Below are 24,714 nucleotides of genomic sequence, written 5' to 3'. Positions count from 1 at the left end.
GCTAATCTCCCCATGTGCCACAGCCCTAGAAGTTCTATGTTTGCCTAAGTCTAGTAACCAATAGCTGCTGCTCTAAGGATACCAGATCACGTGAAAATTGTGGACACATAGAAATCTCCCCAATATGACATCCCAGTGGCTAGAATGTAAATCACCGATGCGATGGCATACTCTTGAGGCAACTTCAGCGATTTCGGCAAGTCGCCAGTGCAGCGTATGCCATCCCACCGGTGATTTACATTCTCGCCGCTGGGATGTCATATTGGGGAGATTAGTTGCCCGCGACAAGGGAGATTTGTCACGGGCAACTAATCTCCCTGTGTGCCACAGCCCTTAAGGATGTCTATAAGGATGTAGTTCTGTAGGTATATTTGGAGGAATGAGAACAGCTACAAATATGCAAGAAGGGATGGTCTTCACACATAAGTAATATTATCTTGAACATCTGTCTATATATGGGTAAAATTACAAGGGTACCCACATTTTTGCACAGCCAGTTTTTCACATTTAATTTAACTCCATACAACTACATACTGCTTTGCTAAAAATCTTTGTTCAGAAAACACCCCAGTACTCAGATGTTCCTGGGAAATGAAAGACATACCACTGTTATCTTCTTGAAAGTGGAGTAAATTATTTTGTAGGCTGAGGGGGGTTCCCAAACTTTTTCATTTGTTTCTTCTACCAACAATCTGGTGATGACAGGTCATCAAGTATTCTTCTATACTTTAGCCAGCATTCTCCTTTTGCCTGTCACCAGGATCCTAGGAGTTTTAGCTAAATAACATCTGTAGGACTCTGGTCTACTACTCCTACTATAAACATATGGGCATACCTTTTGAAAAGGGTGTGCTCATTTTCTGGTATTAAATATTTCAAAACAAATAAGGATTTTAAAACTACCACACAATTAATAAGGCACACAGGAAGGTTTTGTGCCTACAGATCGTCCCGTATGAGGTGTAGTTCAGAAGTCTTGTTTCTTATTTTCCCAGCACTGGAATGAATCATCTGCCTCCCTCCTGCAAGGGGTTAAGCAGTTACACATAAATGGGACTTTGTTGTACTTCAGTCAGCTGAAGTAAAAGTTCCAGGGGAAATATAAGGAAAGGCAGTTCAGAAACACATAAAAAAGCAGGGAGAAATATAGAAACAGAGGTAGGAGGAGAAAGGAGTAACATAGAAGTTAATATGGGGGGGGGGGGGCTGAATAGCTGTCACTGACCCCGGGACTTAAGATGAAGGGGGGCAGTGTGTGATTAGCACATGATGAAGGGAGGGGAGTGAGCAGAGCAGCTGAGAGAAACACTAAGGGGAGAAGGCAAGGGACTGGGAGAAGGGAGGATGAAAGCTCAGCAGAAGAAGGAAAGACAAAGGTGAGTGTGAAAATGAAGGCAAAGAGAACTAGCTGGGAGGAGGGAGCGTGGAACAAGTGTGTGACTGGAGTGGGGACGTGAGCAGTGTGTGAAAGAGAGGAATGATAAGCTGTGTATGCAGATCAGCAATGTCCAGCCTGGAGCCTTCACGCTATTAACTACAGTTACTATGGATATAAATGTGCAACAACAGTTGGGGGGTACAGGCCAGGCACAATTGCTATGGATTGAAATCAACATATATATATTTGCTGTAACTTATTGTCTTTACCTTTTTCCTTTTCTCCTCTACCAAAAAACTTTCTTCCTTTACTCCTCAGCATGCTTTCTGCAATGCTCCTCCTGCCTTTTGCCCTCTCTGTACTCCTTGCCCAGCTCATCCTGAGTCGTTTCTCTGATTCCCTGCTCAGCCTCTCTGATAGTGCCCATACCCTGTCTCTCCTACTTGTCCTCTGCCCCCCCTTTATTCTCTCGCATTCCCAATGCCTTCCCACCTATGTTCGCCTTCGCCTTCCAACTCTTTTTTCTTTTCTTTCCCCTCTCTTACTCTCTTCCCTTAGTTTCTCACTTACCTTAGGATCCCTGGGACGCTTCGTCCATCCCCATCACCCACATCGTCCAGTTCTCATGTTTGCAGCAGGGGTGTTGGGACTGGGTTTTAATGCTGTCTTTATAGCAGCCACTGGGGCATGGCAAGGTAAGATATTACCTATATACTCCCAAGTGTCCAAATAACTTCCTGTTACTCCATGTCCTTTTTTTCCTTTTACTCATTCATGTCTGTTGATTTTAACAGTCAGCAATTTCTGTTATATTCTCTCTAACACTCACTCTCTGATACAGTTCTATACTTAACTCTCTGGTCTTCTAGTTGTAATACCTCTCTAAAAAGGGACACTCACCATTCTAAAAAGGACAGCTACTATGCTGCTGCTGCATACATTGACTAAGTAGACTGAATTTCTCCAAATACAAAATAAATTGAGCATTTTTGGGAAGAAAATGAATTGATTTGTTTTTCATTTACTAGTTTAAGGTTTTCAGAAATGTAGAACATACAATGATTATTAAAACATGTTTTGATTATTTTTAGATTTATTATGGTTTACATGAGTCATGGACATAAAAATGAGAAATGGTGAAGTGTTCCTTTAACTGCATGCTCTAAATCAAGGGTGACTTTTCAGAGGGGAATGGGATGCTGGAAGATGTAACAGCAGATGGTGGGTCAAGTGTTGAACATCCCAGATCTACAAAGCACTACTAACATTCTTCATGAAAAAGTGCACAATCTGCCTACTGCCATTATAAATGACCTACCTGTATGATAGTACATAGGACTGATACCATACCAAGCACCTTTATACAATTTCAGTTGTTTACAGCCCAGTTTTGCTATACCATTTAATCCATAAAACTGACTACAAACCCAAGAGTCTCCAACTAACATTTGGTTAAGGGAAGATAATTGCACCATTCCATCTGTTTATATACATATATGTACATACCAATGGTGAATGCAGTTCTTATGCAAATAAACACACACAAACCTATAATCATTACTAGCCATTGTCACAGTTCATAGTGAACCTATAAAAAAGGGGCTTAATGTGTTCCATAGCTTGACATGGTTATTTAAGACAATACAAGGCTTGTTGTAGGCTCATCAATGAAGACCATTGTGAAAAATGGAAGAATTCACATGGTCACTGTGTATATGCATGTAAATATTGACTTGTCATTAACCAGTACAAATACTGTACATACTGCTCTACTCTCTTACACAGAGACTTGTTTAAACCTAACTGGAGAGACAAAAAGAAGATGGCTGTTGATCTTACGCCTTCTGGCTTTCTTGACACCTTCATGTCTCCTGCTAGCAAGCAGCCTCACTCTCCACCTCACAGACACAGACAGTCCTGTTCTGCACTATATAGACCCTGCTCTTTGCTTGGTCTCTATTGCTATCCTCGTTACTTCAGTATACTCCAGCATGTATGAGAACATGTGCATTTTACTTCAGGCTGTGCCATCTTGCTCTGATCTATGTGGACTCAAGAAAGACCTAGAGATACTTTGCGGGCCTGAAGGTCACCATGATCTTCATGTTTGGGCCCTAGCCCCAGGGCATGGTGTTGCCTCACTACACATTCATTGCTCAGGGCCAGAAGCATACCAAGTCTTCCTGGAACAGGCCCAAATACTCTTTAAGCGCCATGGACTAAGCCTGGTTACAGTTCAACCTGAGTTTGGGGCACCTGGCCATTGCAATTTAGCTTGTGGTCCCTCCTGCACCCAACACCTCTGCTGCGATTCTCAGGTGCTGGAAGAAAAGGTTATTGTGCCAACAAACCCCTTACCTTGATATGATTCTCTACACTAAAAAGAGAACCCTTTGTGCTGCTCATTGCTCAGTGCTATTAGGTACTGACAACAGGCATCAATGTAACTATTCCACTTACTCTAAGAGAATAGGGATAGAAGGTGCTTGCCGTTAGCTACCTTCTTAATTAAAACAATAGTGATAATGTTACTGAGTTAAAAATAAAGGTTTCAATGTATATTATGTAATCTTGTTAACAATGAATCTTCAATTCTGTCATCAAAAGCTAGTGTAATCACTATGTTCCTTCTGTTCTACAGCATGTCTACCTATGCATACTAAATCTCTGTACATACAGATCTAGTGCCTTGGGATGATTTAACTTTAGGTTTCTGTAAAGGACAGGTTGAATGCAACCATCTATAGCCACTACAATAAAAGTAATTTATGTACAAAACAATAATGCTATATCCCAAGTCAACCATTTTCTTCTGTCTTTATTGGTGTATGCTTCGCAGTGCTGTGATCCTAGTGCCTGACAAGCTAATGCTTCTGCTTCCTAAATGGCCCTTCCTTATGAAAAGAGCCTTTAAAATAATCTCTACAGCCCAGAAGAATCTTTTGGTCCATTATTGAGCATACAGGTTCATACTAAAAGTGGTAATTGTTTTTAAAAAGTATATAGTGGTTTTTCAGTGTCTGCTCGTTTCTAACAATATCCATATTGACGAGGCATGGACCTCTTCAGGCATGATCATATTGCTAGGTGATCAGCAATGACATTTTAAGACTTAATGCTAGATCTTTGTGCTTAATAATATATATATATGTATATATATATGTATATATATATATATATATATATATATATATACAAACTGTAAATGAAGTTCAAGGGCTAAAAAACAGATCAAAATATTGGAGTCCAAGACATCTCTCTTGTTACTGTTATCTTCTGCAATCACTGTCATTAAAAGCACAGTCTGGTAAATTTTGTTCTTCATCAGTTAATGCAAGGCTGGAACCCACAAGATGTGCTGTGAGTCCATTCACCTGCTCTGTCAGAAATGGATTAGAATACATATCCAGAAAGTTGTTGGGGTAAGACTCGTGTGCCAGGAGTCCTAAGAAATCTGCAGGGTCCTCACTGAGAAAGTTAACTGCACCTTCATCATTGTCCATCAAAGGAAGAGTGTGGTAACCATCATTACAGTTCAAGGAATCGAGGAGGGGTACATCTGAAAAGAGTAACCAAAAGGCTATTAAGATACTTTAAACAGCTTTATTATACAGTAATGTTGTGTATTTTCATTAATTTCAGGTATGTCAAACATGTGAACATTCAGCTGTTGCCCACAACTCTCAGAACCCTACCAACTGCCGATCCTTGTCAATAGGTGCAGAGATATTGGCAAGAAATGCAAGATAATCGCTGATATTAACCACATGTCCTTGCACCCAAGTCGACATAATGCTTGGCAGGCAAGGTAGGACGCTGATGCCAGAAAAGGGGCTGATCCTTGGTCTGCGTTTTTTCCACAGACGAGGATGGAATCAGCCTAAATCCAAACAACCTGAGACAGGCCTCTTCTTGCCTTTCTGTAGGACCAAAACCAAACAGTCATGTATAGAGGGGTGTGTAAAGTGCTGCTTCCACCTCCCCTTTATACATCCAAGTGCTAAACTCTTTGGTGTCTGTATGGGTCTAGGGGGGCCACACTGCAACTGTGCTCTCTGCACTAGAAAAGCTGAATTTTAATTTGGAAGGTTTAAAAAATCAATTCAAAGAATAGAATGGTAACACATATAGCTAACTGTTTAATAGTAGCCAGTGGTTATAATAATGTTCTGGTTGAATATATAGGATGGTCCCAAAATGAACACAGCACTAGTATATCTGTGGTATAAAAATATATTCGTATTAAGAAAAAAGTGTATGGCAACCCCCTGCCTGAATAAAATGCATGATATATATAGATGCTTGATTCATATGTGGTATATATAGGTATATGATATGTAAGCAACACTCACCTGGGTATGAAGAGTTTAAATGATCTGCATAACAGGGCTTTACTTTCCTTTTCTTCATTTTAATCCCATGTGGATCTAAGTGTAAACCATAATGGAAATTAGTCATAACAATTGCTGGGCTCCTGAGTGATACCTAAAATTCTGATTTACAGCTTGCTGATATTAAAGTGAGAACTCCAAGTAGCAACCAATTTTCTCTCCAGCTATTTAGCCAACCAGTAATACTACTGTCTCCTCCTTCTCCCCTTCTTATTTTTCTCCTTTCATTGTGTTTTATTGCAAATTAAAATGTATTGCACAAAAACTTACCAGGATCTCCTATATCGCTGAGTTGCAAAGAGTCCCGATATGTCCTCTTTGAGTGCACACAGTTGGGATCTGACCGGTAAAATAAAAAAGACACACACACATATATATTTTATATATATTTTTTATATATATATATATATATATGTACTATTACCATTTCACAATCAATTCCATATGTCTTACATACTGATGATGAGCCCTGGTGGATTAAACATGTATTTTTAATTGTGAGTGCATTAAATCTAAAATATAGTCCACCTAAATGTGAGAATATTAGGGAAAGACTAATGAAGTGTGGGAATCTACCCTCACGTTTGGAGCTAGGCTTCCTTACATGGATGTGTGCATGGATTTATAACCCAGCCCAGGTTACACTGCAAACTTTAGGGTCTTTTGCCTGTTTAGTTCACCAACCCCAGTGTTCCTCTCAAGGCTTATCCAGGAGCCCTGGAACTATAAGCCCTTCTTGGATAACTGTAGTGGTACAGAGGCCAGCATGTGGACCACCAAACTATTAGCTAAATGTTAGGGCACGCCTGAACTGGCAATCTGCAGATCCTGGCAAATGCAAGAGGGGCTGCTGTAAGATGCCATATACAGTGGAGGGCTGTTTGGGCCTCTGTGTACTTAAAATGTCCTAAGGCCTAAGGACTGGCTGGGGATCAGCAGAACTGTATAATTTTAAATAGTGCAAAAGAATAATAAAATTTAAGTAGCACTACTTAAGAACTACTCCAAGACCCATAAGTGCAGCCCTGATCTCCAAGTACAGAGGATGAACAAAATATAAGCTGTATAGGAAATGTATTTCATCCACTATAGTTCCTTGGTCAACAGTAAAGAAGGAGAATTAGTCAATAAATAACAAACTAACACTAAAAAAGCAACTGAAAACTGACTGTTTAAACTCTGGAGACATGTCAGATGTGTATGTAACACAGATCAACATACATCACTGCATAATTATTTCCCTCTTACCTTTAACTCTTGGCATGTAAACAAACGGAATCCCTTCACTGCGTATCCCATCTGTAATTCTCTGTAGAAACACACTCACATAAGCTGGTTCTGTGATATGCAGATCATGATATGGTGGTGTCTTCAGCACAATTGCTATTTGCCTGTGAACATCTGCCTGTGAAAAATCAGCACGAGCCTCCCAATCATCTTCAGCGAATATAACCAGGATATCTTCTAGAAAATACATGAGAAATATGTGTCAAGCGGGAGGCTGAAAAAAGTATATGCCATTCAGTTTTGCTATAATATATAGGTATGATTTAAAATAAACAGAAAGCACTAGCCATGCCACAGAGGAGTTTGTCTAAGCGTGTTACCTGCTCATGTAAAATATATAGAAATATTTTAAGGGAAATCTTGTTTCACTAGTACTAATATTTAAAATAGCTGTCTCGCTGCTTCCTTTGGGTTCTGCATGAAATCTGTACCAGAATGGGCTGCTGAAAGATCTGATCTTATAGATATTCATAAAGAGCATCTAATGAGCAAGTAATATTTGAGCTGTCTCATGAGACAATTTGATCCTGTTCTTCCTGTTTTCTTAAAATGTCCTAGTTTGCCAGGCTCCTAGTTTTACTTTTCTGCAATCCTTATGCTGAACAGTACACTTGGCAACTGTCTTCTTACCTTTCTGAACCTTATCACAGAGGATATACACCTCTTCACCCCCTTCGCATCGTCCAGATTCTCTGTTCATGCGAGAAATCTTCAGCTCTGATGTATTTGTAGATTCTAGGAAATAACACAAAAAACAAATGACAGTAAGACCCACATGAATAAGGGAAAGCCACAGTAAAGTGGAGGAAATAAAGTGCTTTGCAATGCTGGGCAAAGGATGGCCAATGTAGAATATTAAAAAAAAAAAAAAGTGTATTTAGAAATTTGGAATTTATAAATTGAACTATAGGTGTGGATGAATGGAAAGGTCCTGCATAACAGACTAACTAGAAATTTGGTGTAATATTAGCTGAGGTAAGGAATAGCAATATCGCTAGAATAGAAAGAAAGTACAAGCAGCAGCGTAACTACCATACAGTGGATGCTACAGTCATAGTGGGGACTGCAAAGGCTGCAGTATGGCAGTTATCCATCCACATCAAAATTCCAACTTGTTAGTTTGCGGCAGGAGGCATGCAATGCATAGTGCAGGGTAGGGTTGTAGGTTTTTGCTGGTGTCGAGGAACTAAGGGTGCGTGCCAGGCCCCTATGAAGATTTTTGTGGGGGGGCCCAGGGTTTTAAAGGTTCGCCACTGAGTAAAAGACAATACGGGATTAACGCTGAGGCCAGTATAATAACAACCACAAAAGTTTATCCTGTTTTAGTAACTCATAGCAACCAACCAGCTGGTAACAAAGTTACTGGTTGCATGCAATTATCTCTCTGGATGCTATGCAGTGCTATGCAAGTGGAAAAACACTGTGGACCGCACACATTTTTGCATTTTGCAGCCTTTCTTGTATGTCGTAGACTACCCCTGTGGTCTTTGATAAAGAATGTAGGAAAGTCTTGATGAATGAAGGATATAGTGGATGCAGTGCTTTATGCAGAAACACTATCAGTAACTGAATGTACTTGGACTGTAGGTAATGCAGAAAGGCCATAGATCTATTAGCTTTGAACAGGCTGCTGCATTTTAGAAAGTGAAACATGCATCAGGCTTAAATGGATTACAGCTTAGGTACAAAATTTCTCATGGTCACAGCAGAAGCAGAATAAAAGCAATATATAAATATACATACTCTTGTCATATATTGGCTCAGAAAGTACAGGGGCAATTTCATACTGAAACCCTGGCCCAGTGCAGGAAGCCTGGAAGCAGAGTCTGACCACATTCAAATCTACTTCTTCATGAAGGCGCCATTTCCCAGCTGTTAATGATGGAGAAGGTGTTAGGATCTCAACACTAAAGTTCTAAATGAAAAAGCAACAATAGGAAAACAGTCACTTAGTTTTTTAGATTTCCTTTTAGATTTTAGGTGCAGTTGCAACTGACTGCTAGTTGCTGATAATGAGGATTATTCTGTAAACGTAATCATGATTTTCACCTGTACAGTGCCAAGAGAGCTGGACGCTGCACATATACCTTTACATAGGTCTCATAATGCTCAGTCTGAGCTAGCTAAAATCATAAGGAGATGGAACCGGGAAATATTGCCGATAATTCCAGGATAAAAGTCAATCTGGGATCCGATCACTTAACCCATGTGGCAAAAATATGATTGCGTGTAATTTAGTAACATAATTTACCGATTGGTCAATGGACTGAGTGATCACAAGATCCTTGACAGTTGTGACCCCGCACTGCTTACTACTCAGTCTTTTCTGACAGGAACTGATGGGCACTGTTTATTACTCAGTCTTTTCTGACAGGAACTGATGGGCACTGTTTACTACTCAGTCTTTTCTGACAGGAACTGATGGGAATGACACAACAATCTGTCAAAACTGCCCCAGCTCATTCCACACAGTTAGTAATGGCAAAATAATTTAACTGAAGGAGCCAGAACTCAGTGTATGAGCAATGTAAGGATTTTGGCTCAGGTAATAATTTATCACTGTTTTTTATTTATTATTGTTTACTTGAGCCACAACATACAATGCCCCAAATTTTGCCTATCATATGAATCCAGCTTTTAAACTTTGCTGAACTATAACTCCCATCTCTCTTACTATAGAAATGAAATGTAGTATTGGCTGTGTGAAAGACCTGCTCATGATCAGCATTTTGTTTCCATGAAGTTGCCACATTATGGCAACATTGTATTTGATTTTAATCTAAAAGTGCTCACCTTTATATGGATCTATATTTAATTTCAGACGATGATTTACTGACGAGTCAATTTCCTTTTTTCGCACACACTGAATTCCAAGATTGCTGAAACTAATTCAAAAGCATAACTAAATATCATCCTTTTTGAATATTTTTTTTCATAAATGAAACCATGTTCATCAACATTTTACCAAAGAGATCCTAAAATTAATGTGGCTTGTCAACACATGTAATATTTAGACCTACTGGTGTACCTTGAGTGGGGCTTGGCATGCACCCTCAGGCCCCCATGCCTGCCTGGTTCCCAACAGCTGCCAACTGCCTGCCATCCAAAGCAAAGGGGTGAGTAGGCACCGAAGCATAAAGAACATGTTAAGTCTATTTTACTGGGGTGTCCAAAATGTTAGGCACCCCCACAGAATAGATTGCTAAGTTTTTTCCCCAGACAAGTGCTCCTGTAAGGAGAAAACTGCACCGGCCTGTGGAAAAAAAACTGAGCGTCACACCTTCATCTGCTTACATCAGTTTTTAGGTCCCTTGGTGCTTGGCATTCTGCACATCTCGGGTAAACTCTACTGCACATGCGTGAAGAGGAATTCACACAGGGTATGCCTGGGACACGAGTAGAAAGATAAGTAGAATGTTGCCAAATTGGCACCCCCCCCCAAGTGAAACAGGATTAACATATCTTTTAAAATGCAGGAGTGGGGGGAATGCAGTATGTGTTTGTTCCCTGTCTGATTTCTCCTGTAGGGCAGATAGTAAGTACAAGGCTGTGTTGTGGCCTGCACACGTTGGTGCTCCCTAACTTGCACTTCTCAATGACAAGAACATAAGGGGACAGAAAGGAGTACGCTGATATGCCTCCGCATGTTTGCCTCTTATGAATACAGCAATGCCAAACACAGGCAGTGTTTTTTTTCATGGAAAAAATGCAGTTCTCAGTAATCCAAAATGGAGCACAGAGACCTGCAGCAATTCAGAAAATGATATAGTGCAAGTAAGGAAAAAACGTTGTTTGCTTGCAGCTGTTTTTTGTACCCTGCTCTGCACTTGATCCCTTTGCTTTGGTGTGGCAGTAGCAGTAACCATGTATAATGTAGGAATTTGGGTTGTCACAATTTACTAAGTTTGTCTTGTTTTGCTGTACTATTGTGCAATCGTATATATCATATAACTACAACAAACCTGTGCTTTGCTACGTCATTCTGAGGATGCAGGGTGACTTGACAGATGCCGTCATGGCAGTCTTTACCCACAAGGCCGTGGGGGTGTACACGATGAGGAGGATCTTTCCAGACAAGACACACAGTGACACAAATTTTTTCAAGCCCATCACAGTTGATGACCTAACCAAGACAACAGCACAAGGCACGACACTGAGAAGGAGTGCTTATTAACAGGTAATAGAAGGGTGTGAGGTCTGGGAATATCTGGTACTTTCCAAAGGGTTTTACCCCATGGGAGAGGGAAAGTTAAAGAAGCAGTTACAAACAGGATGACAACACCCATAAGAAACAGCACCGTTTACTTACTGATTTTGTGATATTATAATTTAAAAAGAGGTAATTTTATTACCTTCGTTGAAAATTAGCACTTTATCACACTGAATTGCTAGGAGTGGTGTGCCACATTATCACTCATTCACATCTCAGCTTCCTACCTCATATCCTGCCTCCTAAGTCTCAGAATCTCTGACTATACCTGAGGCATCAGCCCATCCATTGCATATGTATGAATATAGCAGTGTTTTTAACATTGGATAAGCAAGAGGAGCAAGGTCCTCTCCCCAAACACCTGTGGTCCACAAACAAGTTATGTTACCATGTAACCTTCTATGTACAAAGGTCCTTTCATATTCCCACAAGTTTATCGGTAACACACAATCCAGAAAGACATGTAACCACTGAATCCACATGATTGCACTTTTATGCTACTTTTATGCTAGCACTTAAAGGATTCATTGTATCAACAACTAAATAAAAGATCCATTTTGATAACTCAAGCAGTAGCATTATCGTACAAATCATCTCAATTATCACAACTGCTTATAATAATAAGTGCAAGATAAAACAAAAGGTATAGAAAAGTCTGATTCAGCTCAAACATCAAATTAGTTCAGATAGGTAAGGACCCACAGCAGCGCATTTAGGTCAAGTGCTGCTTTTAGGCACAGCCATCCCTTAGTCCATGATTGGCAGATCCAGATAACCACCACCACCAGATTTAGCTGCATGTATCCAGCGGTGGGCTAGAAACACTTTTTTATCACCCAATTTTTTTTATTTACCATATTACCATATAGGCATAAAGGACCTTCCCCCTAAAGATACTGCTTTAGGCATGGGAGTGCCTATATGGCAAATATCACCCTGAGAACACAATAACTATAGTACACATCCGCCTCCTTACTTTAAACATTATATGTGCAAAGAACTTATTTAATGTTACAATCATAAAATTAAATGCACTCCATCACCATCTGCACAAAACAGGGGGCAAAAAAGGATGTAAAAATCTACACACACCAAATACATTTAATTGTGGTTATGTGTTTAATAATAAAACTAATATGTTTTTTTGATAATCCAGCCCATGTCTGAGAACTTCATTAGAACCAATGGGAGATTTATGGGAGTGGCAATTCTGTGGCCTGTTTGCTATGGCAGCTATATTCCTAATAATTTATTGGAAACTCTTTTGACTGGATCTAATAAATGGACTAGATAACATCTTTCTTTCATCCCGCATCTGGGGGAAAATTATGATAAACCCTCAGATAACTGGGCAGTAGCAAGCAAAGTTAGGCCGGGACGACTGGGCACCCTAGGCAATACGGCTGGCCAACTTCCCTCCGCACTCTCCCCCACTTGCACAGCGGCATTGTGAGTGGGGGGAGCAATGCCAAGCAAAAGAGCACAGGCTATGGATAGGCAGAAGAGGTACCTGCTTGGCACCCACCCATCATTGCACCCTAGGCAGAAGCCTCTGCTGCCTACCCCTAGTTCTGGCCCTGTAGCAAGGTGACTGCATGTGCTGCACAGTTTGGCATGAAGACTACATAATGTAATGGAGCCAAGAGTAAATGCAGAAGAATTATTCACTGTTGGAGTTCCAGCAGATATCCACAATATTTGCCTACATTCAGTTATGTCTTTGTTAGCAAATATGATGTAGACTGCATAATGAGAAAATGAATGTGACAGCTGCTTGCTTTGGTACTCAGTATGTATATATGGGTACCCATTTTGAATTCAGGGGAATGTGTACTTTCCAAAAATATATGACTTTCTGGGGTGAACGTACTTTTTACTAGCGTTATCCCACATATAATGATGTAAATGTGTTGATTTTGCAGGAGCTGAAATGACAGAAATGATAGATCATATGGGGGTATGTTCACATTGGGGCCCCTACATGCCACATACTTAGGTAAACCTATACATATTGGGCATCAAACTGTTCAGTGGACGACTGGCATTCATATTTAGGGTGTTTTATTTGGTTACTTTATGACCTGTAGGAGATAAGATACTATAGACTGGAAGCTTTGAAGCGATTTTTTTTAAAAACTTCACAAATTTTGATAAAAACCTATAATTTTAGGAAAAGCATTGTGACTTGATAGTTTGGAGTAGACAGACAATTGTGCCTATTCTGGATTCCCCAGAATCTGTTCTTTCCAGAAATGTGTAATTTTCTGGGATAAACCTTCTGTTAGTGGAAGTTTTGGCCTGGAAATCTAAAGTATGCAGCTTTGTGAAGCAGTGCTTTGGAAATTTGGTAGTGTAGTGCTGGGAGTTTTTAACCTATACAAGTGAGAAATCTCCATAAAACTATATATATTTGGTATTGGCACGTTCAGGGGACATGGGACTTTCCAATCAGTTGTGTTTTTGAGCATAAAATAATTTTTGTTTCTGGTATGTGTGTTTATATTATGAAAAATATGATTTTTTAAAATTTTTTAGACATTTAGAGGCCTATATCTTGTTACAGAATTGGAATTACACCAAAATTCTACCATATTTTGAAAGCTTAGTTTGTCCTAAAAAATATATATATATTGTTTTCCTGGGTAAACTAAAAGTCCCCCCGAGGAAAGGCCCCTAAAGTGAAACAGTGCAAAATGTTCAAAAACTGTCTGGCAGTAGAAGTTCCACTTTGGTCCAAAACAGCTGGCAGTGAAAGGGTTAAGCAACGTTTCGGGCAAGCCCTGTGCCCTTTATCAAGCTCAAACAAACAATAGTAGTGCAGGTGCAATTCTCCAATTAAGTAGTCAAATACAGGAAGTGACACAATAGGTGATGCCTTGGCAACGGTTATAAACAATCCATTATATCTACCTACACTTCCTGTATGTGTAACCCGTTGTGCAAACAATTGGAACATAATATATACATTCATAAAAAAAGATATAGATAATAGTCTTTGTTTAACCCTTTTGGCACCAAAGACTGTAATTTATGTATCCACCAAATGTATCCACCAATTTGAGTTCCTGATTCCCTCTATATTTTAGGGGCGGAATCCCATCCAGGACCATAATTTTCAATTGGTTTGCTTTATGGCCCATATCCATTTGAGTGGTCTCGCAAATATAGATGAGTCCACAGGAACAAGTCAACACATAGATTACATATTTAGAGATACAAGTATGGTGCACCCATAATAGGACTTTATGACCTGTGCCTGGGTGTATAAATTCCTTGCCTTTGATCACACTATGGCTTTGCGTGCAGCCTGAACATCGATACATCCCTGGGGTTCTCAGACCCAGGTGTGTATCAGTGCGTCTCTCCAATCTTTGGGCTTTTACCCTCGAGGATGTGACCATATTACCTATCGTTTTACTTTTACGATAAGATAAGAGTGGTGGTGATTTAAAATCCATAATTTGGGGATAACCCCTTTGCAAAATGTGCCAATGGTGTGGCAAAATGGTCCCCAAATTTTTGCTGCAGGAACTAAACTGCGTGACACATGAAATATGACATCTTTTTGTCATTTCTTATTAGTTCTACCCACCTTCTTTATAGCCTGTTGCAAAACATGTTGTGGATAACCCCTTTCTCGGAATTTATTACACATCACTCCTTGTTGTTTTGCTTTCTCATGTTCATCACTTACAATCCTGTCTACTTTAGACAATTGACTAATGGGTATTGATCTTTTAGTATGTATTGGTTGATTACTCCGATAATGTAAAATTTGATTGCGATCTGTGGGTTTGGTGTATATTGATGTATCAATACCACCTCCCTGATTCCTATAAATCAGGACATCCAGAAACTGAATCTGCTGGCGATCAAAAGTTAATGTAAAATATATCGTCGGATATATCTTTTGCAAGTTACCGTGGAACCGTGATAAGGAATCCATGTCACCCCGCCATACCACAAAGAAATCGTCAATATATCTCCACCAGGCCACACAGTGGCCTGTGAAGTCCACATCGCGATAAATGTGTAGTTCTTCCATCATTGCCATAAAGGCATTGGCATATGACGGGGCGACATTTGAACCCATCGCAGTTCCATGTAACTGTAAATAGAATTGGTCTCTAAAGGTAAAGTAATTACATTGTAAAATTATCTCCAACATCTGTACAAAAAAAGAAAGATGCTGTTCAGTGTAATTAGCCCTATTGTTCAATAACCAGGTGCAGGCCTGGATGCCCTCCTTGTGCGGTACTGAGGTGTACAAACTGGTCACATCAAAAGTAACCAGGGGGGATGTACTACTGGCTACTTTTGATGTGACCAGTTTGTGCATAAATTCTCCATTAATCTGGGAAACACCAAATTACCTGTTTCCCAACATTTGTTGGATACTGGCCATAAAGCAGACCAATTGATATGTATGGTCCTGGAAGGGATTCTGCCTCTAAAATATGGAGGGAATCGGGAACTCAAATTGAAACAGAGAGAAGTTTGGTGCATACAAAAATTACAGTCTTTGGCACCAAAAGGGTTAAACAAAGACTATGATCTATATCTCTTTTTATGAATGTATATATTATGTTCAAATTGTTTGCACAAAGGGTTACACATACTGGGAGTGTAGGTAGATATAATGGATTGTTTATAACCGTTGCCAAGGTATCACCTATTGTGTCACTTGCTGTATTTGACTACTGGAGAATTGCACCTGCACTACTGTTTGTTTGTTTGAGCTTGATAAAGGGCACAGGGCTTGCTTGAAACATCGCTTAATTACTACAGACATGCCGGCTACATGTAAGATGTTTTTATTACTATGAACTGAATATACCTTTTTGCACTTTCTGAAAAAAACTTGAGTGCCGCCTTTTCTTGTTGTTTTTTATATATATATTGGATATGGGATACCTTATCCGCAAACCCCATATCCAGAAAGCTCCGAATTACGAAAAGCCTGTCTCCCATAGATGCCATTTTAATCAAATTATTCAGATTTTTAAAATTAATTTCCTTTTTCTCTGTAAAAATAAAACAGTACTTTGTACTTGATCCCAACTAAGATAAAATTAATCCTTATTGGATGTAAAATAATCCTATTGAGTTTAATTAATGTTTTATTGATTTCTTAGTAGACTAAAGGTATGGAGATCCAAATTATGGAAAGACCCCTTATACGGAATACCTTTGGTCCAGAGCATTCTGGATAACAGGTCCTATACCTGTATATATGTATATATGTAGGTCTTTGGCAAATACTGTAAATCAAAAATATATTTTTGTAATTACATGCAAAATCCAATGTTTTGGTCACTACAGAGTGACTTTTCTCAAATACCTGTATATGCACAAACCACAGATACACAGATCCTTGAAAAATATCACACTTTGTGCCCCCTGCTGCCTGATATCCCTGTTCCCTAGCTCTTTCGGCAGTCTGAAATTTTTGTACCGTCAAGGGTACTTTAAAATAATTCATCACTCCATACAACAAGATAATGAACATAGATAAACAGTGTGGCAGGTCTGTAATATGTCCTAACCTCAATCTCAGGAAGGGTCTTATTGTGCTCTGTGCTTTGTGTCCCAAGTATACTTCCAGCTGATCTCCCCTCACACTGATAACGGAAGCGCATCCCCCTCTGTTTTGGTTGCTCTGTGATTTTTAATTCTGGATATGGACTTTCTCGCTGAGAGGCCCAGGATGTGGATGGGCATTGCTCACGGGGCACACAATGTGAGACAGTTACAGTACTGAGCATATCAGAAGGAGTTTCTTCACAAGCAAACAAAGTCGAAGAAGTCGAGGGCATTACAGGCATGTCAGAATTAATAAGATCCATGACATCTTCTAATAAAAAAGAAGAAAAACAGGAAATTAGGTTAGAAAGAAACAATGCTGGTGATAAATATATCAATTTAATATTATTAAACTTTATTCTATAATATGCACAAAATAATGATTTATCTGTATCATCTAAACCAGTGCTGTCCAACTGGTAGCCCATGCCCCCCCCTTGTGTGACTCCCCATCTGTCTGGCTGCTGAGACTACTTACCTTTGTCTAAGATTGAAATGGTATCAATACTGAGATTAACTAGCCCCTGCATTGTTCACACCTGAAAGACCTCAGACTGTAGGCGCACACATTGTTTAGCTGTTCACACCTCAGGCAGACTTTAGAAGTGACGGCATTGAATATATTACAGTAACTGTTGGAGCGGTCATGATCAGTTACTTGTGATACTAATATCTACAGTTAGTACTAGTGGTTGTATTTATAGTTTATGTATGTGAGTGTATAGATTGGTAGGTGTGGGTTAGGTGTGCTGGGTTTACTTGGATGGGTTGAACTTGATGGACACTGGTCTTTTTTCAACCCTATCTAACTATGTATGTAACTATGTACTATGTGTAGTCATCATAGGTTTCCCTGTCCCCTTTCCTACTCTGCCTCCCCTGCTCTTCCTGGCCAATGCTGCCTGTGTGTGCCCTCTGCTGCCTTTGTGTTATACAAATATATATATATATATGCTGCCCTACTCTAAACTGCCTGAGTGTGTCATTCTCTGTCTGCTCTATGCTGCCTGTGTGTGCCTTACTCTGCCTGCCCTGCTCTACCCTGCCTGTGTGCCATACTCTGCCTGCCCTACCCTGCCTGTGTGTGCCATACTCTGCCTGCCCTATGCTGCCTGCATTTGCCATACTCTGCCTGTGTGTGGCATACTCTACCTGCCCTATGCTGCCTGTGTGTGCCATACTCTGCCTGCCCTATGCTGCCTGTGTGTGCCATACTCTACCTGCTCTATGCTGCCTGCGTGTGCTATACTCTTCCTGCCCTATACCTCCTGTGTGTGCCATACTCTGCCTGTCCTATGCTGCTTGTGTGTGCCATACTCTGCCTGCCCTTAATATTATTATTTGCTGTGCTATCCACAGATGAGGGGGAGCCATATGGATTTAAGGGTATGGCTAAATATGACATAACAAACCTCCTTCACATGAGTGAAGGGTGATACTGCAGTGAGCACCAATTATGTGTTGTTTTTTTTCTTTGTGTGTGCTACCACCATTAATGAGGGAATGGTCTAAAAAACTCTTATAATAACATGGGTGTGGTTTGAAGTGGGTGTGGTTTAAACCAAGGGAGTGGTCAAAACTGGCTGCCATTTTTGTACTGTAATTAAGCAATAACAATTTTGGAACACATTGTTTTGGTGCAATTTTACCCAGGTAGCTTGTTGAATCCAGCTATTCAGTAAGAGTTCAAAGTGAGTGCTTGTACGGTTACATATTACTACTACACAAAGCCCTTCACTCCTCTGCTCCTCACTACATTACTTCACTGGTCTCCCTACATGTTCCTGGTCGTCTCCTCCGCTCCTCTCAGAGTCTCCGTCTTTTTACACCATCCACACCCACTGTGCTCTCCCGTCTTAAACATCTCTATCTCGCTGCTCCTTACCTCTGGAACTCTATCCCTGAATCCCTACGTAGGGAACACTCACCCACTCTCTTTAAGAAAAAGCTCAGCTGTTACCTTCTGGAGCACTAAGACATTATCTTGCCTAGTCCTGCGCTTAAGGGCAAATGCCCCTACCTGATGCACTCTTACCTTCCGGTTTATGCCTGTATGTTACCCAACCACTTAGATTGTAAGCTCTATGGGGCAGGGACCTCCTTCCTACTGTGTCTCATACCACATGGCACTTATATATATATATATATAGATATATATATTTATTGTATTTATTTATTATATCACTTGTCCTCCCTGTGTGTAATTTTGTTTTCTGTAAGATTGTACAGCGCTGCGTACCCTTGTGGCGCTTTATAAATAAAGTTATACATACATACATACATACTCCTAAAATGAATACACAGGAGATAAAACTTTACACAGTAATGTTTAAAAAAAAACAGTCCATTAGGTTCCACTATTTATTCATAGAGATCTTCTCTTCTTCTGTATCTAGATTATTCAAAGGAAAGCAACACACCCCAACATAATTCATAAATTTTTTTTGAATGCTTGAATTTCTATGGACAGGGCCCTAATAGGCTTTTCTGGATAACATCACTATATTATTATTAACATTTATTTATAAAGCGCCAACATATTCCGCAGCGCTGTACAATAAGTGGGTTTCATACATTGGACATACAGAGTAACATATAAAGCAATCAGTTACCGATACAAGAGGTGAAGAGAGCCCTGCCCAAAAGAGCTTACAATCTACAAACATTATTCAACAAACCTATAGTAACAGTCAAACTCAGTGTCCTTTTCTTTATCAATTAGAAACAGCACAAAGCAGGACTGCTCACTGTCCCATTCCCTCTTTGCATTAAACCCTTAAAGGAGAACTATACCCCAGGGCACAAAAAGTACCCTTAACTATCATTGGCTAGACCCCCCTCACCTCTCTCTTACTGCATAGTTTTAAAGTTTACAATCTGTCCCTATCGATAACCCCTACTTAAAATTCCAGAGAAGAGCAGCCGTGTACCTTGCTGACATCTTACCAACTGAAGACTATTCGGGTCTCACCGCCAACACTTAACCTGCTTGCACATGCGCAGTTGAAGCTGATTTCCTGCTGCCTCCAACTGCCCATGCACAAGCAGGTTCATATTAGTGGAGATACCCGAATAGTCTTCAGTTGGTAAGAAGATGTAGGCGAGGTGCGCAGCTGCGCTTCTCTACAATTTAAGCTAGCGGTTAGCGATAGGGACAGATTGTAAACTTTAAAACTATGCAGTAAGAGAGAGGTGAGGGGGGGGTCTAACCAATTAAGGGTAATTAATTAACCAGTTAAGGGTGCTTTTTGCGCCCTACAGTCACGCAAAGACAGACTTCAGTTCCCATTCAGGTCAGCCTAGCTGATTCCTGTCTTACAGTGGAGTGTGCTGAGTCCCGCCGACTGCCCTGCTAAGCCTGGGAAAAGAGGCAGCAGGACGTGAAACAGATGGGTGGAGCAAATTTTAATAAATCAAACAAAAAAACTACTTTTCTGAGCACATTCAAATGTCTTAAAGAATGTACTCAGAAAAGTAGTTTTTTTGTATATTTAGAGGAGTATAATGCACTGGCACATTCTTGATGTTTTCTTTGAAGGGGAAGGAAAGACAGTTTGGTATTTTACTGGCAGAGACGGACTGGGCTGGCGGGACACCGGGCAAAAATCTGGTGGGCTTTAACCTCCCTTGGGCCCTGCTGGCCAAAACCCGATCCCAGCTGGCCTCCCTCCCCCAATAGCATCTACTTATGCATGCTCGGAGGGAGGGATGGGGCGTGCGCATGCGGTGGAGGCCCCTGGGGTGTGTGTGGGGCACCTTTGGGTGGCAGCCCAGCCCCCAGTCCGACCCTTTGGCAGAAAGCTTCACCATACCTGCGTAAACAGCCCTAGGAGTTCCCTCTGTTTAAAATAGTAGCTGACATTTTAGCTTCCATGCTGCAGATCTAGCTGCTGGTAGCTCAGATTACACAGAGTGGGGAAGGGGGAGCAAATGCTGATGAGAGGGGGAGAGGGAGAGGAGCAAACTGAGCATACTCATGCGTGTGCCCTGTAGAATTTTTCTGTGAGCTGGAAATCTGACACAGAAGAACGGCTAATCAAGTAACCATGGACAGACCCCCTAACACCCAAAAGCTCACCAATGGCAGCCATGGGAGTGGCACTGGGTCGATGGGGGCCATTGGGTTTTTTCCCGGTATCCTGTCCACAGTCCAACAATGACTAAGCTGATATATTGTGATACTTACTGCTGTATTACAATTGTTTACACTCAATAAAGACAATAATTAAAACAAAACATATTAGAATTAAATCAAAGTTATATGTCAATTCAACAAATACATGGGGGGCAAGTTGGAAAGAGCAAGGTGTGCCCATATGGAGGTTTGTTTATTTTCCATTTTTATTTTCATAAGATAAAACATATAAAGCATGTACAGTTATCTAAATCTAAATACATACACTTACCAGTGTTTATATTATTGACCCTAAAGGATTGAACTAAAATGTTACCAATGTTAACCACCATAGTGGGCTAAAGGTGCAACTAAGCTAACTAAATGAATCCAGATGATGTTCCAGATGCACATTTTACCTGATTTTGAAAACACATTGTCATCAGTACAAGAAAAATATTGGGGTGGTATAAGATGCTGTTCTATGACATTTTGCCTATATTTCAGCTAACACCTGCCTGAGAAAAAGGTCCATAAAACCATTGTAATCAGCTTATGCAGAATGTATTAGACTTAGGGTTTTAAAAATGCCAGAGAATTCTGTAAAACCTGCTTATCTGTTTTTTGTAGAATATAGGATTGTGCAACCATTATCTGCCAAAACCCACATTCCAAGGGACAAATATTGAATTATGAATTATTATTTTTAATGTGGATGTATTTTATGCAGATTCTTAAAGAAAAACTAAACTATACAAACATATATGGCTAAAAATATTTCATAAACTGAGATAAAAAGATATACAAAGCTTTGAACATGTCAAAGCTCAGGAATTAGAAGATTAAGGCTTCTGTCAGGTAGACCAGGAAAAATGTCAGACACATCTTCCATGAAGATTTTTTGAATGCAAAGAAAACCCCACAAGCAACTGAAATACAGGTTTCTCTGTAACTAAGTGGTGTGGGTGTTTCCTTATGCACAATAAAGAGATACTTGAAAAACAAATAAAAGAAATGTGTTTGTTTTATGATCACTCATATTTTCTTGGTCCACATCTTACAAACAGTGCAAGGAGTATATAAGGAGTATACTATTTGTACCCCTTATACTGTATGTATACTACTGAATAAAGACGTGTTCTGCAAGGAAGAGTGGGGAATATTGCCTAAACCATGAACAAAAAAAATGTTTAGATATGTTTAGATATTTTATTTTTTTATTTGAGCATTACAATTTGTAGCATTATGATTTAAATTTAGTATTATATTTGTGCATTAAAACTTGTCTTGTTTTAGTTTGTTCTCTGAAGAGGTTGTGTTAAACTGTTTATTAGGGTGACTGATAAAATAATGTTTTATACAAATTTAAGTAAAGTTGCTATAATGTAAAGTCCACAAAGTGAAGCTTGAACCTAATGGAGCATAATAGTATTAAATATTATGGTTGTATGCTTCTGTCCTCCAATCAGCCCTGCCTCAAACAGCATTTGTGACAGTCTCTTAAGTTCTTGACTCCACAATGCAGTTGAACCCGCATTATTATTTCCCACAGAACACTTGTTTTCTACAAAATAATTGCCAACAGTTACTTGTCTGACTGTCCAAATTTGTTCAATTTAATGCCACTTTATTAGCAGCAAGCATAATAGTACTAAAACTTATAAACAATCACCCACAAATAGTTATTATTATTATTATTATATTATGTATTTACAAAGTTGCAGCACTGTACAATAAATTGGTTTACACATGGGCCATACAGAATTACATACAAAGCAACCGATAACCAATACAATTGGTGAAGAGGAACCTGCCCAAAAGAGCTTGCAATCTATAAGGAGAAGGGGATGAGACACAAGGTGTGGGAACGGGCAAGATCAGACTTGGGAATGTTGGCACTAGTGCCATGACCCAACACTAGTTATATAGAAACTGGCACACACACAATCTCTGCCACATACACAAAGACACTGGTTACTCACCAATTGTTGTCCCAAGTTGCTGAGACAAAAAAGAAGTCTCTAAAAAAAAGAGGTATGTATAATCAAAAAATGTACAAGTGTATCTGTACAATAGGGCTCTAAAGATAGCGGGACGTGCAACACTTTCATGGTCAACCCTAATGTGTCAATATAATAAAAAAATAAAAAATAAAAAAAAAATAAAAAATATATATATATATATATACACATGTTATATTAGACATGTTATATAGACACTGCTACACAAGCTACTCTTTCTAGTGACTATCAGAAGTAAAACATGGAAATCCTGCTATATGGATATTCCCCTAACTGCACCATGGAGGTAGGGTGGGAAACTTAAAACAAGCTAATACTGAACATATAGATTTTAGGGCTGCTGTGGAACTACACTCTCTACACTGGCAGTTTACAGAAGTTGCCTGCACTTAGGAGGAAGCTGCTGTTTATTATGTGTAGAGCTTCCATTCTGTGTCCCTACTGCTAGTGCTGAACTACAACTCCGCGGATATGCAGACAGCCGAAACAACCGTGCTGTAATTGTGACCTATCATATAGTCAGGAAGATTAATAACAATTACTTTGGTAACTGTGCATGGGGTAGAGCACGGACAGGCAACTATTTGGCATCTGGCACATGGGCAGGCAACTATTTGGCATCTGGCACATGGGCATGCAACTTTAGCCTGGCAGTTGTTGTTTGCTATCATCTGGAGCACAAAAAGCTGCTTATTCCTAGGATGGAGCAAGTGGAAGTTTGGGAGCACATTCGCGCACTTACCTGCCCGCCCCTCTTCTCTCATTGTGTCTGCTGTATTCAAAGCCGTAATTAAAACCTGAGAAATCCTACATTTGTATGTGAACCCTAACCATCCGACTGGCTTGGCACCGAGTATACACACCCCCTAACCACGAACGAACCCCAACTACTCAGGCTGCAATTCTCCCGGAGCTCACTTTCCAGTCTGGAATTCCCCCGTTCCGCTCTTCCGATTGGTCGCAAGTCTACTATAACGTCACGTCGACTGGGCCCAAGGAAATCCCCTTGTCTCTGCCTGTAATCACACGTGACTTCCCATTAGCGTGACGACACTGCCAGGAGCCTGGTAGCCAAGGAGTTCGGTGAATGGGATTCATAGCCGGAGCTTCAGCGTGGATGTTGTGGATGCAGCAGGGCGGGGACTCGAAGGTTTTCTTAAGAAATGTATTCTTAGGACCGCCATGGCGTGGGCAAGAGACCTAAGTATACTAAGGGAAAGGCCACTAGCCCGCACTAAAGCGTTAGTCCTCACTGTTACTGTGTGAGTTTTGTGAGAGAGGCAGTGGAATTTGTGAATAAACACAAGGAGTTCGGGGAACTAATCCTAAAGATTAGAAAACCACAATTATTTGGGTGTAGTTTATAGACTAAGCTAATCTATTGTTTTTTTTTTTATTTTTGGCCTGGATTGTACGTCTTTCCAGCTTGTAATTTTAAAAACTTATATATATATATATTTCAAGGGGTCACAGACCCAGCAGTTAAAAAAACTTTTATTTTATGCAACCAATTTAAAAAAAAAAATTATTTGTGTTTTTATTACTTATCTTTCAATTCATTTCCTCTTTAGTTAATTTTGCAGTCTGTCATTTAAACCAACCCTAAGTTACTTGGTAAATGGGGCCCTAGCCACCAGATAACAGCTGTAATTACAAAATGGAGAGCTGCTGATAAAAAAAAAAAGACCAACTGCAATTTGTGTCAAAATATCAATGTCCACAGTATACAA

The 24,714-nt window shown here is 39.9% G+C and overlaps 2 protein-coding genes across 4 annotated transcripts; one reads left to right on the top strand and one right to left on the bottom strand.

Annotated features, from left to right (window-relative positions):
- The first annotated feature begins 1,268 nt into the window (after nucleotides 1-1,268).
- On the top strand, nucleotides 1,269-3,757 carry LOC101730999 (probable zinc transporter protein DDB_G0282067). The gene is made up of 3 exons (XM_004916967.4): nucleotides 1,269-1,376; nucleotides 1,697-2,073; nucleotides 3,164-3,757. The coding sequence occupies exons 1-3, from the start codon at nucleotides 1,345-1,347 to the stop codon at nucleotides 3,739-3,741; spliced, it is 987 nt and encodes a 328-aa protein (XP_004917024.1). The 5' UTR covers nucleotides 1,269-1,344; the 3' UTR covers nucleotides 3,742-3,757.
- Nucleotides 2,454-24,029, bottom strand: relb (v-rel avian reticuloendotheliosis viral oncogene homolog B). 3 transcript variants are annotated; one of them, XM_002932608.5, is made up of 11 exons: nucleotides 23,727-24,029; nucleotides 22,946-22,984; nucleotides 16,813-17,120; nucleotides 11,019-11,179; nucleotides 9,850-9,941; nucleotides 8,800-8,928; nucleotides 7,687-7,791; nucleotides 7,018-7,233; nucleotides 6,040-6,108; nucleotides 5,731-5,805; nucleotides 2,454-4,937 (listed from the first exon to the last, which is right to left on the bottom strand). In XM_002932608.5, the coding sequence occupies exons 1-11, from the start codon at nucleotides 23,746-23,748 to the stop codon at nucleotides 4,648-4,650; spliced, it is 1,506 nt and encodes a 501-aa protein (XP_002932654.2). In that variant the 5' UTR covers nucleotides 23,749-24,029; the 3' UTR covers nucleotides 2,454-4,647. The 3 variants fall into 3 exon arrangements, with proteins under 3 accessions (XP_002932654.2, XP_012824874.2, XP_012824878.2); XM_012969420.3 differs by lacking the exon at nucleotides 22,946-22,984; XM_012969424.3 differs by lacking the exon at nucleotides 22,946-22,984 and having other exon boundaries at nucleotides 23,903-24,028.
- Between the last annotated feature and the right edge of the window lie 685 nt (nucleotides 24,030-24,714).

Source organism: Xenopus tropicalis, chromosome 8 (assembly GCF_000004195.4).
Source record: "Xenopus tropicalis strain Nigerian chromosome 8, UCB_Xtro_10.0, whole genome shotgun sequence".
NCBI lineage: Eukaryota > Metazoa > Chordata > Amphibia > Anura > Pipidae > Xenopus > Xenopus tropicalis.
The sequence above is the reverse complement of the archived record's forward strand: the minus strand, read 5'-3'. Positions and strand labels throughout refer to the sequence as shown.

Coding starts and splice junctions, on each gene's coding strand:
- LOC101730999 (XM_004916967.4), top strand. CDS start 1,345: ATGAAAGCTCAGCAGAAGAAGGAAAGACAAAG. Junction 1,377..1,696: donor CAGAAGAAGGAAAGACAAAG/GTGAGTGTGAAA, acceptor TTTACTCCTCAG/CATGCTTTCTGCAATGCTCC. Junction 2,074..3,163: donor AGCCACTGGGGCATGGCAAG/GTAAGATATTAC, acceptor TCTCTTACACAG/AGACTTGTTTAAACCTAACT.
- relb (XM_002932608.5), bottom strand. CDS start 23,748: ATGAGAGAAGAGGGGCGGGCAG. Junction 8,929..9,849: donor AAATATAGATCCATATAAAG/GTGAGCACTTTT, acceptor CATCATTAACAG/CTGGGAAATGGCGCCTTCAT. Junction 6,109..7,017: donor TTACATGCCAAGAGTTAAAG/GTAAGAGGGAAA, acceptor TTTACCGGTCAG/ATCCCAACTGTGTGCACTCA.